We start from the raw sequence: 16,765 nt of genomic DNA, 5'->3' as shown, positions 1-16,765 counted from the left end.
ATTTGCATTTTCCAAGTGTGTATAAAGTCCAGTTTCTTTAGAGCTAACAACCAGTTAAAAAGATATATCACAATTCAGATTATTTTTCTTAAACAAAATACAAAGGTTTTCTGTTACTACTGCAATAGTTACAATGCATGTAGTTTTCATTAATTACTCATTTATATTCATTTACAAGGTGTTTATGGAACTTGCTCTTATTCCATAATCAAATTCTTTTGAAGGAGGAAACACCAACAATAAAAATGAATAAAGGCAAGTTACGAAGCACACAATTGCTAAATAGTAACAATATCTAAGACATCGAGAAACAAGCAAAGTAGCTCTGAGGTATTTTACTTACCTCTCCAAGGTAACAGATTTGTTTATGTGCAACTTCAACAAAAACTTCTATTATCAAGTTAACCGTCTCGGGTGTGTTCTTGTAAATCTCCATTAAGCCAATGCAATTATTGAGGAAGTCCATTAAAAAGGTGAAGAGAATGACCACATTGTCTATTTGTGTTGCTTCAGCTATTCCACAAAGTGCTTCTAGCGTGGCAATGATCTCCTGCTTTACCTCTTCTTCCTGACAGATTTGTTGGAAGTTTTCTTGGTTTATAACATTAAGAAATCGTTGTTGAAGTGGCTGGAGAACCTAAGAAAAATATAAATCTATGATAAATAAAGTGAATCATCATGGAATGTTTCTCACCTTGAGATTTTTTTCTTGCTTGTTACAACTTAGAAAAATGAATTTTGGCTCGGTAGATCCATGTTGGCTTCTGAAAGAGTAATCCCATCAGTCCTATTCCCTCTCATGCTATTTTCCTGTTGTTTTACAATTTATTCTCTCTCATACTCATTTTTGATTCTATTTGTGCCACTTACCTACACTATCTGGTAATTTACAGCAGCATATTAACTTTACAGCACATTTTGGGACACGAGAGAATTCCGCAGTATCTGGTGAAATCCCATAGTGGCGAGGAGAACACACAACTTTGCCACAGGCAAGGTCAGTTTTGAATCAGGTCCCTGGCAAAGTGAGACAAAACTGCTAACTGTTGATCCACCATGCCAGAGATTCTAAAAAAATATATAAATCACAAAACTCATTTTGCTCTTGCTGAGGATATGACTTTCCTTGAAAGCAGTCGTAGTAAGTAAAATCAAATCTTTGAAATCTTTAAATTAATATTACTACTAAGTTTCTACAGACAATTTAGATATCCAAAGTGAAGACAACTGACAAAGCCATTTTGGTGGCTTAACTTAAATTCAAGCAGACTATAAAATCACATTCAAGGTTTGATCTCTTCCTCTACAATTCAGGTCTGAAGCACATGGATTTGTATTGTAGTATTTTTGCACTACTATATTCACAAGTTCACTTTAGTGTAAAATACATTTTGAATTTAATATACCATGTAACCATGAATAACCATTTTGGTAAACCTGTCTTATCCTGTGAATGTGTTATGTTGCATTTCAACTTATAGCCGATTTCATTTAAAGAATTCAGAAAGGCACCTCCAGTGGTCCCCCAAGATATAGAACAAGCTAACTTTGGCATTGCAAGAGACAGATACTTACAGCTTGATGAAAACATTTGGGAATTATATTTTTAAGTTGTGCAGAGAATCAAATCAAACATAACAGAATTGCTAAAGACAATGAATACCATCCTAGTCAAACCACTATCACGTGCACGTGTCATTTAGATAATAAGAACTTTCACGCCCGCAAACAGAATTGTTGACTCTTAACTCTCTTTAAGCCATGAATGTTAACAGAGCAACTGCAATCTACTGAACTACAGAATGATACCACAGTTCAGTGCTATGCTCTGCCTGGTTAACATATTCTAGTAGAGGATAATTTATATAGTGGTAAAATGGATTCTTGCTGAGTCCACTTAACTTAGTATATCAGTATACAAATCCTTAATCATTCTCTTCCAAGACATTTTCTCAGTTACATATAAAACTTAACTAGAGATTTGGAAATCTTTCAACCCCAGACAAAATATTACATTAAATCCATATGCAAATTCTCACCTCCGTCCAGTACTGCTGTTTTGTTTCTGTATCCACATGAGCAAACCCTGCCAAAACGAGGGCTTTCATCAATGTCCGCTGTACGGTACTAGGAAGGTAGCTTAATGGTGGGCTTCGACTTGCATATTGTTTCGCTAAATTCCACCAGTTTTCACATTTTATTACTAAATTGGCCCTAAAATGAAAATTATCAATTAACATTATCTATACACATACACTAAGAATAATCAACATCCAATTACAGTCACCATCCAATTAATTTAAAATTAAACTCTTTACAATGCACTAAAAGTAATTATTTTTTTTTACAATGCAGGGCAAATGGCCTAACCTTACTACAATATGTACTCACCGTTCTCTCCTCTCTACCAGAGTTACAAGGAGTTGAACGGTGTCATTTGCCAGGTCCTGTTCTGCAATCCACACTGAAAGATTACTTATAACCTTTTCTAAAAGGTAACCAACAATCCACTGAGCACCTTCAGTGTCTGCACCAAATGCTGTACTTAAAGGTAAACTTATCTGTAAAGAAAGAAAAGAAAGATGACATTTCAAAAAAAAAATGGCAATGATGCTCATTCAGCTCTTAGATCTGAAAGGGAATTTTGCAAAAAGACTTGCACACCATTATGAGAATTCAGAATGATACGTTTCAAATGTATTTGCTTCCTCAATAATGTAGGTGATAAAATCAGTGAACTTTTACACTGAATTTTCCATGGAACTTTGCCCTAACAGCACTTCCATCAATAAGATATTCTCATGATTTTAAAATGAACAAACTTTCATGTTCACAGCAGATGATCACAGATTCAGCATCCCACAAGAAATTTAGAGCAATGCCACTTCAGTTCTGTGATAGAAAATTTAAGATAAAATGCAGATGCTAGAAATATTGAAAATACTCAGCAAGTCAGAGAGCATCCATGGAAAGAGATATAGGGTTTATATTTCAGATTAAATACCCTTCACCAGTACCCAAAGGATTTTGCTTTTATTTAAGTTCTGTAGCAGCCAATTTGTACATAGCAAGGGAGGGGTTGGGGATGTGTTATTATTGTCGCTGTGTTTTTTTTCTGCGAGTGAGGGGGTTGGGGATTGTTATTGTTGCTTTTCTTTTTCTGCAGAGGAAGGATTGGGGGATTCTGGGCTCTGCAAGTTTTGTTTCTTTTTACTTTTTCATGTGCACTTCATGGCTACCTGAAGACAAATAATGGAGTTGTATTGTACATGCTCACTTTGCCAATAAAATGAACATTGCCCCATCGTCCACTCTCCTCTCCTGGCAGATCTGTCCTTCTTCAGCCCTTTACCTTTTCCACCCATTACCTCCCAGCTTCTCACTTCTTTACCCCTCCCCCCTCCTCTACCCAGCAACCTTCTCTCTTGTCTGGCTTCACTTAGTGTCTTGAAAAAGTATTCAACCCCCACAACTATTTTCATATTTTACTGTCTTGTTTTCTAAATTTAAAATATATTGAAGTAGGATTTTTGAGCTAATCTACAAATCATTCTGCATCATTATCAAATCAAAAGAAAATTCCAAAGTCTGTCAACAATTTAATAAAAATTAAAAACCAAAATTGTGTGGCTGTAAAAGTATTTGTAATTATTATGCTAACTTTCCTCAGGTGCATTATACTGTATTACCTTATGACTCACCCAATTTGTTGATATAGAAAATTGGAGAATCACCTGTTTTCAATGAATTCGTAAGAATAAATACCCCCCTCTCTCTGTAAAGTCCAACAGTATGGTAGATTTTCAACAGACCAAACCAACATGAAGACAAAAGAGCATTCAAGACAAGTCAGGGAAATAATAACAGAAGCACAAGTCTGAGGAAGGGTACAAGACCATCACAAAGGCATTGAACATGCCTTGGAGCTCAGTGTAGTCCATTGTGAAAAAGTGGCGGTGGGGGGGAAGAAATGAAACAACAGCCACACTCCCTAGGTTAGGCCGCCCCTTTAAACTTAGTCGCTGGAGAAGAATGGCACTTGTAAGAGAGGCTACTATGACACAAAGTTACAAAAGTCAGTGGCTGCAATTGGAGATGAAGTTCACGGCTCCACAATCTCTAAGGCAGGGGTTCCCAACCTGGGGTCTATGGACCCCTCGCTTAATGGTAGGGGTCCTTGGGATTAAAAAAGATTGGGAAATCCTGCTCTAAGGCTTGCACAAGAGAAGTATTTCTTCCTACAAAAAAAGGAAGCAGCCCTGGTTTAAAAAACATAACCTCGTCCGTAATGACTTTACAAGGCATCATCTCGAAGATACTGTAAAGATGTGGAAGGTGGTCTTGTGGTCGGATGAGACTAAAGTGGAATTTTTTGGCCTAAACCTAATACTGTGCATCAGCTAAGTAATACCATCCCTACAGTAAAATATGGTGGAGGTAGCATCATGCTATGGGTATGCTTTTCAGCACAGGAACTGGAAATCTGGTTACGATTGATGGGAAGATGAATGCTGCTAAATACAGAGAGATCCTGGTTGCGGGCTGAATACTTTTAGAGGTACTGTATCACCTTCCATCTTCTCCAGCTTATGCTTCTTTTCCTTTTCAGACCTAATGAAGGGTCTCAGCCCAAAATATCGATTCTTTATTTCTTTCCATAGATGTTGCCTGACCTGCTGAGTTCCTCCAGCATTTTGTGTTTGGTACTCTACATATTGATCAATGTACTTTTTGCTTCTGTAGAATTGAAATAAACTATAAACTTAAACACACTGTATACACAGAAAAAGCTAATTTTGTGAATTAAACAGTTGACCTAAATGTGATTTTCCTTTTGAGTGATATCAACACAGTTGGGGCTGATGATGATACCAAGCAAGATTAAAAATATGGCACCATATGCAAGAACTCACATTAATAGGAAGTTTTTTTATAATGACCATTAAGGTATAATACTCAACTAGAATGGAGAATTGATGCATAGTGAAGCTCCGATCAGGGAGGGAGGGAGGGAGGGAGGGAGGAAGGGAGGGTGAGTGTGAGTGTGTGAGTGAGTGTGAAATATATCATGCTCCCCAACTGAATCAAATCTAAAAAATCAATTCTACAGAATTGATTATTAAGTTATAGTTAGTCCATACATACAAACGCAAAGAACATGATTTCTGACCTGGTCATAAAGTTTTTCATCTGCTAAAAGGTAAGTCTTTGTCCATCGTTTCAAGAACCACATAATATCTTTTCCCATTTGTGGGCTGAGTAGCTCTGTCAAGTTTGCCCTTGTGGCTCGAGACTCAACTTCTGAAGCTCGAAGAACAGCAGCTAATAACCTAAGCAGGAATTTAAGTTCCATTTAAGCATTCTTTCAAAAGTTGATACAAATTTACAGTTTCAAAGAAAAGTAAATTTCAGAGATGCATTTTAATTTATTTACACTTTGCAGCAATTTTATTAAAAAATGCATCCCTTATTTACTCTAAAGATAGTAACTTCCCAATAACATGCCTAAATGTTATTTTCCAAATGTCAACTGGCTCTTGAGCAATTCTTCACACTCTTTTACCAAAAATAGTGAACTACAATGGAGATGTTCCCTCATCTGAACCAATCATAGTGCTCTGCCATTTTCTGTTTTTACATTCACCAGGCTTAACTGATCTATTTAGAGATACAGCATAGTAACAGGCCCACACGGTAACATCTTTGGGATGTTGGCAGAAATGCACACGGTCATGAGGAGAACAGACAAACTCCTTATAGACAGCAGCGGATTGAACCCAGGTTGCCTGCGCTGTAACAACAATATTAACTGCTATGCCACCTCCTTCAGCTCAAATTTTAAATAATTTTGTTCTGAACAACTTTGTATCAGGCAGATTGGGACATTTATCAAATAAATTACTATAGTCAGTAGAATCAATAGACAAACTGCTGAACAGTATAGCATAATATGGGCCCTTTAGCTCATGATGTGGTATTACAAACCTATTCCACAACCAATCTAACCATTCCTTCCTAAACAGTCGTATAACCTCCATGTGCCTTTTTAAGTCTTCTACATGGTCCCTATTGTATCAGTCTTTACCAGCACCCTGGCAGTGCATTTCAGGCATCCACCACCCTATGTAAGATTCCAACCTGACATCTCCCTTAAACTCGTCTCCACTCACCTTGAATGGATGTCCTCTGGTACTGGCCACTGCCATCCTGGGAAAAAGCTGCTGCATGTCCACTATCTACATTCCTCATAATCTTATACACATCGATCAAGTTGCCTCTCATCCTCCGTTACTCCAAAGAGAAAAACTTAACCTTTCCTCATAACTCTCCAGACTGAACTACAACTGCTACTTTTCTGCTCAACTCTGCAGCCTTCTGCACTATCCACAACACATCCAAACTTCATATCATCTGCATACTTACTAACCCAGCCTTCCACTTCCTCCATTTTATTTATTTGGAAATGCAGTGTGGAAGAGGCTCTTCCAGCCCAACAAACCACCTATTTAACCCTAGTCTAATCACAGGACAATTTACAATGACCTATTAACCTACCAAGCAGTAAGTCTTTGGAATGTGGGAGGAAACCAGAACACCTGGGGAAACCTAGTGCTCCAAGAGTGTTCCAAAGTACAAAATCCTTACAGATGGTGTCGGAATCGAACTTCAAACTCCAATGCCCCAAGCTGAAATAGGGTTGTATTAACTTCTACGCTATTGGCTCTTCCAAATTATTTATAAAAATCACAAAGAGCAGGCATCCTGCAGCAGATCCCTGCCATACATTACTCCAAGTAGAATATGCTCTACTACCACCCTCTACCTTCTATGAGCAAGCCACTTATCAACCCATTCTACCAAATTTCCCTGGATCTCATGCCTTCTGACTTGCTGAATGAGCCTACAACAGACAAACTTGTCAAGTGCCTTACTAACATCCATGTACACCACATCCACTGCTTTACTTTCATCACCTTCTCGAAAAACTCAGTTAAGCTCATCAGGCATGACCTGCCCATCACAAAGTCATGCTGAAGAGCCCTAATCAGATTATGCTTCTCCAAACTCCTGCCCTCAAAGTCCCTCTCCAAGAGTTTGCTCATGACTGACATAAGTCTCACTGGTCTAAAATTCCCAAGATTGTCCTTTTACCTTTATGAACAATGGAATAACATTTGCCATTATCCAATCCCATGGCCAGGGAAGGTGCAAAGATCATTATCAATGTCCCAGCAGTCACTCCCCATGGTTATCTGGGTATACCCCATTAGAGCCACGGTACCTATCTATCTGAATGTTTTTCAGCAGCTCTTTCTTCATCCTTCTGTTCTTCACATATGTGTAGAATGTCTTGGAGCTTTCCTTGATCTATTTGCCTAGGACTTTTCATGTCCCCTTCTAGCTCTCCTAAATCCATTCTTAAGCTCCTTCCAGACTATCTTCATGACTCTTTGGAGCACTGTCTGATTCTTACTTCTGAAATCTCAAGTTTGCTTCATTCATCCTCTTGACTAAATGTTCCATCTCTCATGTCAACCGGGTTCGTTTACCCTACAAATGAGCAGAACAAACTAATCCAGAACTCCATGCATTGTCCCTAAACAACCTTCACATTTCTACTGTGCATTTCCTGAGAACATCTGTTCCCAATTTACACTCCTAAGTTCTTGCCTCACACCATCATAATTAATCCCCCAATTAAATACTGTTATGCTCTGGGGGGAGCGTGGTCGATAGACCACGCCCACTTTTCTAATAACCAGAATTATTTATAGTTCTTGTGTTAAAATGCTTTTGTGGGATTATAGTGGGAAGTTATAGTTCATTTATTGTTACATCTTAGCTTGGGTTATACAATTATTTGCTTACGTATTTGTGGGTCACCCTAACTGTAACCGGGGTGTGTGATGGTCACCTCCCCCATCGGTATGAGACTGGTTGGATTCACTCTCCGGGTCACAGCACCTGGTCTGTTTTGTATCTATCACAATAAAATGGCTGTTGAGTTCAAAGAGCTTCCTCATCTGTCATTGTAGACCAAATGCTTGCCACCACTGCTCAGAGGACATGGCTTTAAGGTAAGCGGTGGTAAGTTCAAGGGGGATATTAGAGGAAGGTTTTTTACTCAGAGAGTGGTTGGTGCGTGGAATGCACTGCCTGAGTCAGTGGTGGAGGCAGATACACTAGTGAAGTTTAAGAGACTACTAGACAGGTATATGGAGGAATTAAAGGTGGGGGGTTATATGGAGGGAAGGTTTAAGGGTTGGCACAACATTGTGGGCCAAAGGGCCTGTACTGTGCTGTACTATTCTATGTTCTATTGGTTCAAGAGTGGGATGCCAGATCAACCACAAGATTGTAGAGCTGCAACGTCGGATAGAGTGCCTTAAGACCCGGGGAGTAAGACGAGGGACCTAGCAATATGCCTCCCCTGCAACCAAGGGCAGGGCTCATGAAGACGCAACCAGGGGGGAGGACCTGGGTACCGAGCACTGTGCCTTTCCAGAGAGCCCCAATGGAGTGAGCACACCCAGGCTCCCCAACCTGGGGCACAGAGCAAACTGCATCACTTGCCTGTCACCACCCATTCTGCAGAACCCAAGACACTGTAGCCATGGGAGGATGGACACCATGGCAGATGCTACCAGAACTCAAGGGAGATCAAAAGGCCTCGACAAGTTGCGCCTCAAGGTCTACGATGAAGCTCCCCAGATACAATGGTACCAGCCGCCTGGAGCCATACCTGGCACAGGTCAGACTTGACACATAGCACAACGGGTGGACCCCCATCAAAACAGCGGTACACCTTGCCCTAGCACTGGAGGGAGATGCTCTGCTAATGCTGGCAGAGCAGCGTGACTCTAGGGCACTCGTAATGGCACTGGAGTGGCGTTTTGAGCAGAGGCCGGTGGTGGAAGCAATGAGGGAAGAACTGTGCAGCAGACAGCACCATATGGGAGAAAGCCTGGGGGCCCACCACTGTGCTTGGCATGGCTACCTCCAGTTCCATCCGCGGCCAAGGAAGAACCTGCCCTCCACACCTTTGTAAGGGTGCTGACGCCGAAGCACCTTCAGCAGTGTGTTCGCCTGACATCACCGTCAATGCCAGACGAGGCGCTGGCCAAGGCTGAGGGGGCAGAAGCAATTTTAGACCCTCAAAGTGTTCCAGCATCGCCCCATATGCAGAAGCCCGGGCTTGTGTCACCAAGGGTGAGGAGGAAACTGACAAGGAGGACTCCGTGTGACATGTCCGACCAGTGCCACGCCAATCCCTTCGGCAGCCACGAAACAATCTCTGCTGCCAGTGCGGTGAGGCAGGTGATTTGGCCCGGGACTGCCCCGCGCCGGCACCACGCCACAGCTCAGAGCAGCCATCAGGAAATACTCAGCGGGCAGTGCCGCCCAAGTCCTCTAGCAGAATCCCTCTGTTGTTGTCCCTCTGGGTGGGCCATTTGGGTGAAGAGCAAGGATTATATGTGGACTGTGTGGTGGAGGGCATCAGATGCCACGTTTTGGTGGACATGGGGTGAACCACCACCATCATCCGTCCCGGTGTTCTCTCCAACACAGACCAGTCATCCCTGCCTGGGTGGACAATAACGGTGGTCCAGCTGGCTATGGTCACTGGCGACTGTGCGGTGATGCGAGGGAAGAGGAGGCTGCGCAGCACAGTGAGGAGAAACACAGTGGAGCACGAGGTGTGGGTCGCCGACATCAGAGAGTCCTGCATCCTTGGCCTGGACCTGCTGTCCTGCTGGGTGGCCCATGTGGATGTGTCAGGGGCAATACTCTACCTCGGTGCTGAAGCAGTGGCTCTCCAGCGGGGCAGCTCCAGGAAGCAGTCCCAGGGGGAGGAGCAGCAACTAGCACCGGTTTCACAGCGGCCTGCAGCAGTGCAGCACCCCCGGCAGCGGCCCAACGCAACATAGCTAAACCACGGGTAAGAGACAGTGACGGCACTTCAGGTGACAGCCAGTGACGACCTCCCCACCGTGGACCAGCAGCTGTGCAGTGAACAGGTGAGCGATCCCGTGTTGGGCCGGGTCAGGGAATGGCTGACTGTGGGGCAACGGCTAGAGTGGGCCGAGGTCTCCGCCCTGGACCCGGAGACCAAGGCTCTATACTCGCAGTGGGGAACACTGGAGGTGCACAACAGGTTGCTATTTCGGCGGTGGCAGTTGTCTGATGGTGACAGACATCTTTTGCAGCCGGTGGTCCCCCGGGGGCTCCACAACACAGTGCTGCAGTCGGTGAAAGGGCTGGTGGGGGCTGGCCATCTTGGAGTTGCAAAGACGTTGGGCAGGCTGCGTGAACGCTTCTACTGGCCTGGGTAGAGGCAGGATGTGGAGCTGTTTGTGCACTCCCAGAAGGGGCTGGGGTGCCAGTCTAGGGTGCCAATGCAGCAGCACATGGTGGGGGCCCAGTATGGGTGTACTGCCCCTCCCGGAAGGGACTATCCCCCAGGCTTGGAAGCCACTGGAAGGGGCCGGAAGTGGCTTGACCACATTTCCGATGTGGTACATCGGGTGCGGTTGCCTGAGCGGTGGAAGGCTGCACCGGGACCAGCTGGCACCGTATCAGCCTTTGGCCACCACTAACCCAGCGAGGCTGAAGGAAGGAAGTGACATTCCAGGTGCCCTGCCTCTTGCCTCACACAAACAAGCAACAGTGTTGACGCCCACCATGACTTCTGGACTTTGCACTGGATTCTGGTGTTGCCGGGGACGGCTAGCTCCTCGGTGTGGGCAGTGTGATGCTCTGGGGGGACGCGGTCGACAGCCCGCCCCTGCATTTCTAATGACCAATACTGTTCATTGTTCTTGTGTTAAAATGCTTTGGTGGGATTAGGGTTGGAAGTTCCAGTTCATTTATTGTTCCATTTTAGCTTGGGTTGTACAGTTATTTGCTTGTGTATTTGTGGGTCACCCTACAAATGTGATGGTCACCTCCTCCATCTGTATGAGACTGGTTGGGTTCACTCTCCGGGTCATGGTACCTGGTCTGTTTTGTGTTTATCACAATAAAACGGTTGTTGAGTTCAACAAGCTTCCTCATCTTGCCATTATGGACAAAATGCTCACCACAATACTTTTCCGTACTGTCTGCTCCTATTCTTGCTCATACTATTCTAGAGGTCAGGGAGTTGTGGTCACTAAGCAACTTCTAACTAGGACACTCAGTAGCAATAGCTGACCAGCCACTTAAATCCTCCAGTACATCTCTCCAGCATCACTAAATATTCCCACCACTAGCACCCTCTTACACTGATACTCATTTCCATTAAAGGTCCTGAAACCACAAAGTTTAAAGATGCATCCAATTAACTATATACCACCTGTAAACAGCTTTAAATTTAAAAACAAGCAATATACTTTTAAAAAGCATTTGACTGGGCTTTCATTTATAAATGCAGAAAACTGGCTGATAGCAGTATCACTGAAGAAATAACATTTGAATTTAACCATTTATAATTAACTTTAGATTGATCTCAATTAAAAGCTACTATGCAAACCCACCTCCCCCCCAACCTATCATATCATGAAGTATTTACCTAATCACAGAATCTGTTCTATTGCAGCCTGGGATTGAGGAGGCTTTCTCTCCTGGCGAACCTAGAATCTGAAGTGTTGTGTTAATGTCAACCTCAGTTGCATGCTTAATAGAGTATTCCATTATCTCTGGAGGAATGAGAGGAGTTTCTCCCTGAGTATCATCAGCCAGGAGGTAGCCTAGCAACAAAGCAGCAACAACAACAGTTTAAAATTCTATGCTATTAATTTTTATATTATATCATCAAGGTTACACTGTACAACAGGAACTAGAATTTGCATAGTATTCAACATATCACTGTCTCCCAATATTTCACAGAAACATTATCAAACAAAATATAACACTGAGTCACATACAGCAAATGATGAAAAGCTTGGTGAACATTGTCTGAAGGATGGAATGCTTTGAGAGAGACAAATGCACAGGAATACTGATATAGAAAGCAGATCCTTCAGACCAAAAAGCACAAAGGTACAGTGAACAAGAGTCCAGGTTTGGAGAAACAGCAAAATATTTTGATTGTGGTGCATGTGGTGATTACAGAAGTATGAAGGGAAGAGGCCAAGGGGAAATTGAATACAAGGCTGAGAATTTCAAGAGTTGAAATGATTCATATTCAGAAGATGGTTATGTGCCACAAAGGAAATGAATGGGATTTGGTGAGTTCAAAAATTTGGATGACTTCAAATTTATCAAAGACAGAAAAAGTTTTGCATTAAAGTAGCACAATGATGCCAGGGACGAAGTAGGGTTACATGAGCTGTTGAAATAGTAGACTTGGTGAAGCATAGATAGTATATGAAATTAAGTCAATCTCTGGGGTAGGTATGAGATACAGGAGGGTAAAATTCAATTTGGTTTCAGAAAGATGTCAGCGAGAAGGAAGTTCGTGACTCGGGAACTAAACTTTTGGAGGGGTCAGAGGCAATGACACTGATGTTTCCGATATTCAATTACAGGAAATTCTGCTCATTCAGACATGGCCTGAGAACTTAGAGAGACATGGATATTATTTCCTTTATTTTTGCACTAGTTGTTTTTGTAACTTACAGGTTTTTAATGTTTTTGCACTGTTCTGCAGCAGCAAAAAAACCCCACAAATGTCATGTCATGTTAATGATAATAAATCAAATTCTGAACCCAACACTATCTTCAGATAATCTGCCAAGGAGAAGTATGCAGTTGGAAAAAAGGGTCCGGAATAGATCTTAAGAGACAAAGGAGTTAACTATATAATGTGCATTGAACCAAATTGATTTCTTTAACTAAATGTTCAGAGTTAAGATTATGCAGTAGGGAATGTTAAGATGTTTTATCCCCTCCAATTTCTAATTTCTCAATGATAAAATTTCCTCCCTTCAGAAATTCATGGAAACACTAAATGCACACTCAGTTTTCATTTTTATGTCTTCTGTTTTCCACACACATTTTTTGAGTTAGTCTCTTGAAATGCTCATTGAAAGTAACCTCACATCATTGCATTTATGGTAAATTTTGGCAAACTTCTATAGGTTTGCTGTGGAGAGTACACTGACTGGTTGCATCACGGCCTGGTACGGAAACACCAATGCCCTTGAACGGCAAATCCTACAAAAATTAGTGGATCTGGTTCTGTCCATCACGGGTAAAGCCCTTCCCGCTATTGAGCATATCTACATGGAGCGCTGTTGCGGGAAAGCAGCATCCATCATCAAGGAACCCCACTACCCAGTCTATATTCTTCTCTCACTGCTGCCATCAGGAAGGTGGCTGAGGAGCCTCAAAACTCACACCACTAGCTTCAGGAACAGTTACTACCCCTTAACCATGCAGACTCTTGAACCAGAGGAGATAACTTCACTTGCCCCATCACTGAACTGTTCCCACAACTTATGGACTCACTTTCAAGGACTCTTCATCTCAGGTTCTCAGTATTTATTGCTTATGTATTATTATTATCTTTGTTTTTGTATTTGCAGTTTGTTGTTTTTGCACATTGGTTGTTTGTCCATCCTGCTGGGTGTCGTCTTTCATTGACACTATTGTGATTCTTGGATTTACTGTGTGTGCCCACAAGGAAATGAATCTCAGGGTTGCGTATGGTGAAAGATATGTACTGTGATAATAAAATTACTTTGAACTTTGGAATCTCTATTAGTCATTCTTTCCTAGCTATGCAGAGGCTGTCTGCTCCAGTAAACATCCAAATTAACTTTTTGACAATTGTGAGAACACATTTGCATCATCACACTTATTCTGAAAGAATCATTGTGAAGAATAGTGAATATGCCAGAACTTTAAAATGGGTTATCGTCTTGTTAACTTCTTTGTTATATACATTCTTTACAATAATGAAAACACATTTATAAAAACATAATTCTATATATATTGTAGCAAATGTACCTGTGACTAATAGTAGCCAATGAATGTCCTCATACAAATCATCTAGTACTTTATTATCCAATGATGCTGGTCCTGGTGATGACAGGAACTGCTGCTGTTGCCTTTGTAACTGACCATGAAGTCTTGTAACTCTATCTTCTAATAAGCTGAACCAAACACACATAAAAGTAATTAAAGCAAAACCATTTTGGCACTTAATCAGCAAAACCGTGCACATTAAAAATCAGTGATCATCTAAGTGACTATGACAACCTGCACAGACTGGAAAGGTATAGGAAACCCAATTAGATTGCATTACCCTGGTACACTCTTAAAAAGTAGGTAACAATAAAGAGAGATTGATAGAAACACTGGAGCAGAGTTCTAGGGAAAATATGCAATCAACTAGAGACTATGGTCAATAAACACATTACAAATTGAATCAGAAACTAATTACATTCCTTTATCCCTGTTAACAACTTCTCTAGATTTTACCTTAGAATCATTAAGTTACGTGTACTCATGAACCCCAATTACAATTAGTTTGAACAAACAAGAATAACCATATACGAATCTCCTTTAGCTTAGTTATTTTATTTAGATTGGTGTTTCCCAACAGAAATTTTCTGACCACCATTGTAGCTTTGCATTAGTTTGGCCAAGTCATTAGGTATATTTAAGGTGGAGACTGATTGGGTATCAAAGGTTATGAGTAGAAGGTAAGAGAATGGGGCTGAGAAGGATGGTAGACCAGCCGTGAAGGGCCCAACCACCCAATTCTGCTTCTATGTTTTTTGGTCTTAATGCTGTACACACAAAACAAGAAAATAAGTGTACATTTAATACCTACTCCTATTTGTTCTAAAACTGAGTTTGGAATTGTGGCATGTACTTATCAGACAATATATTTCATTTGAACATTTTAACTTTATGGGGAGGTTGGCCAGTTACAAATTGCAAGCATCATTTTGATAGTCCAACAAAATAGTGCTTAGGTTCATGTAGTTTAGCGATCCATGATGTTATTTTGTTAGCTGGGGCCCTCTGGAGTTAATTTATTACAAAAACATTCCTACATTTTGTATATTGTCTTATATTTTCACATCAAATATCCCAATTCTACCAATTATTCTGAGCTATTATTCATATGCACTTCCAACGCAACAAGAAGTTGGATAGGCTAATCTAATGGAATTTCATAAAATATTATTTGATCTTTCAGCATGGGAATTCGTACTACAGATCATTTTGTTGTTGCTCTTAATTTGATCAGAATCAAAGTACAATACAGCAGACTGTTTCTTTAATCCAAAACAATCCACTGTCCATCTCTCTTGGCAGAGATTTCACCTCTCCTGCAGACATATACATATTCTCCCCTGAAAAGATGCAATATCAGTTACAAACAAGTCTTCTCTCAACAAAAATTTTAGTTGCTAAACTATGATCACCAAATCCCAAACAGAACTATTTTTAAAAAGCATTAAAAATTTGAAATATCCACAAAAATGGCAATATTTATTTATTCCAGTAGCATGTCCTTCTCAACTACTTCCTTATTACTGCTATTTTGCACAATTTTACATCTTCCCAGTTTTCTGCAGTTGCACATCCTCTTAGACCATAAGACACAAAACCAGAATCAGGCCATTTGGCCCATCAAGTCTGCTCTGCCATTTCATCATGCCTGATGTATTATCCCCCCAACCTCATTTTCCTGCCTTGTCCCATTACCTTTGACGCTCTGGCTAACCAAGAACCTATCAACCTTCGCTTTAGATATACCCAATGATTTGGTCTCCACAGCTGTCAGTGGCAATGAATTCACAGATTCACTACCCTCTGGCTAAAGAAATTCCTCCTCATCATCTCTGTTGTTCCTCCTGGAAGTTGACATCACAGATGATCTCACCCGGTTCCTTAATATCACCTCCCTGAACCAGAAGAAACAGCAGTGCCTCTACTTCCTGAGGCAAGCAAGGCTCCCACCGTACAGGAGCACATTGAGAGCATCCTGACAAGTTGCATCTCCATCTGGTATAGGAGCAGTCAAGCATCAGACCTGAAGTCCTGAAAAAGGACTATAAGAACTGCTGAGAGGATCATCGGGGTCTCCCTACCATCCATCAGGGACATTTATCTGGAGCATTGCATGCACAGGGCCAAGTATTATTAAAGATCCCACCCATCCATCCAGTATCCTCTCTACCATCAGGCAGGAGACTCTGATGCATAAAAACAAGAATGGTCAGGATGAGAAACAGTTTCTCCCCCAGGCTATTAGACTTCTGAACTCCCAGCTGCGTCATTTGAAGTGACACTGGTTAATCTGTTCCATACCTTACAATATTTAATTTATGCTCTTTAGTTTGTTATTTTTGTGATTCATCTGTAGATTTTATCGTTACCTTCACAAGTTATCATGTGTTATGTACTACTGTGTTTTACACCCTAGTTCAAAGAAATGTTGCTCATTTCTATATACATTATATGGTTATATACATGTTATGTAGTTAGATGACAATAAACTTCACTTGATTGACTAAATAGATGTCCTTCTATTCTGAGGCTGTGTCCTATAACCATATAACAATTACAGCACGGAAACAGGCCATCTCGGCCCTTCTAGTCCGTGCCGAACGCTTACTCTCACCTAGTCCCACCGGCCTGCACTCAGCCCATAACCCTCCATTCCTTTCCTGTCCATATATCTATCCAATTTAACTTTAAATGACAACATCGAACCTGCCTCATGCACTTCTGCTGGAAGCTCGTTCCACACAGCTACCACTCTGAGCAAAGAAGTTCCCCCTCATGTTGCCCTTAAACTTTTGCCCCCTAACTCTCAAATCAT

At 41.5% G+C, this 16,765-nt stretch overlaps 1 protein-coding gene across 2 annotated transcripts in view; it reads right to left on the bottom strand.

The window, feature by feature from the left end:
- The window catches only part of xpo4 (exportin 4), a 110,639-nt gene that overhangs the window by 15,826 nt on the left and 78,048 nt on the right, over window positions 1–16,765 (bottom strand). For both annotated transcript variants that reach the window (XM_072263066.1, XM_072263067.1), the window contains exons 12-17: window positions 13,933–14,078; window positions 11,552–11,729; window positions 5,171–5,330; window positions 2,392–2,561; window positions 2,040–2,214; window positions 344–637 (exon numbers count right to left, since the gene is read on the bottom strand). In XM_072263066.1, coding sequence (XP_072119167.1) covers window positions 344–637; window positions 2,040–2,214; window positions 2,392–2,561; window positions 5,171–5,330; window positions 11,552–11,729; window positions 13,933–14,078 — 1,123 coding nt within the window. The remainder of the gene's footprint in view (window positions 1–343; window positions 638–2,039; window positions 2,215–2,391; window positions 2,562–5,170; window positions 5,331–11,551; window positions 11,730–13,932; window positions 14,079–16,765) is intronic.

The sequence above is a fragment of the Mobula birostris genome, chromosome 7 (assembly GCF_030028105.1).
Source record: "Mobula birostris isolate sMobBir1 chromosome 7, sMobBir1.hap1, whole genome shotgun sequence".
Taxonomy (NCBI): Eukaryota; Metazoa; Chordata; class Chondrichthyes; order Myliobatiformes; family Myliobatidae; genus Mobula; species Mobula birostris.
This window is presented reverse-complemented; position numbering and strand designations above follow the sequence as displayed.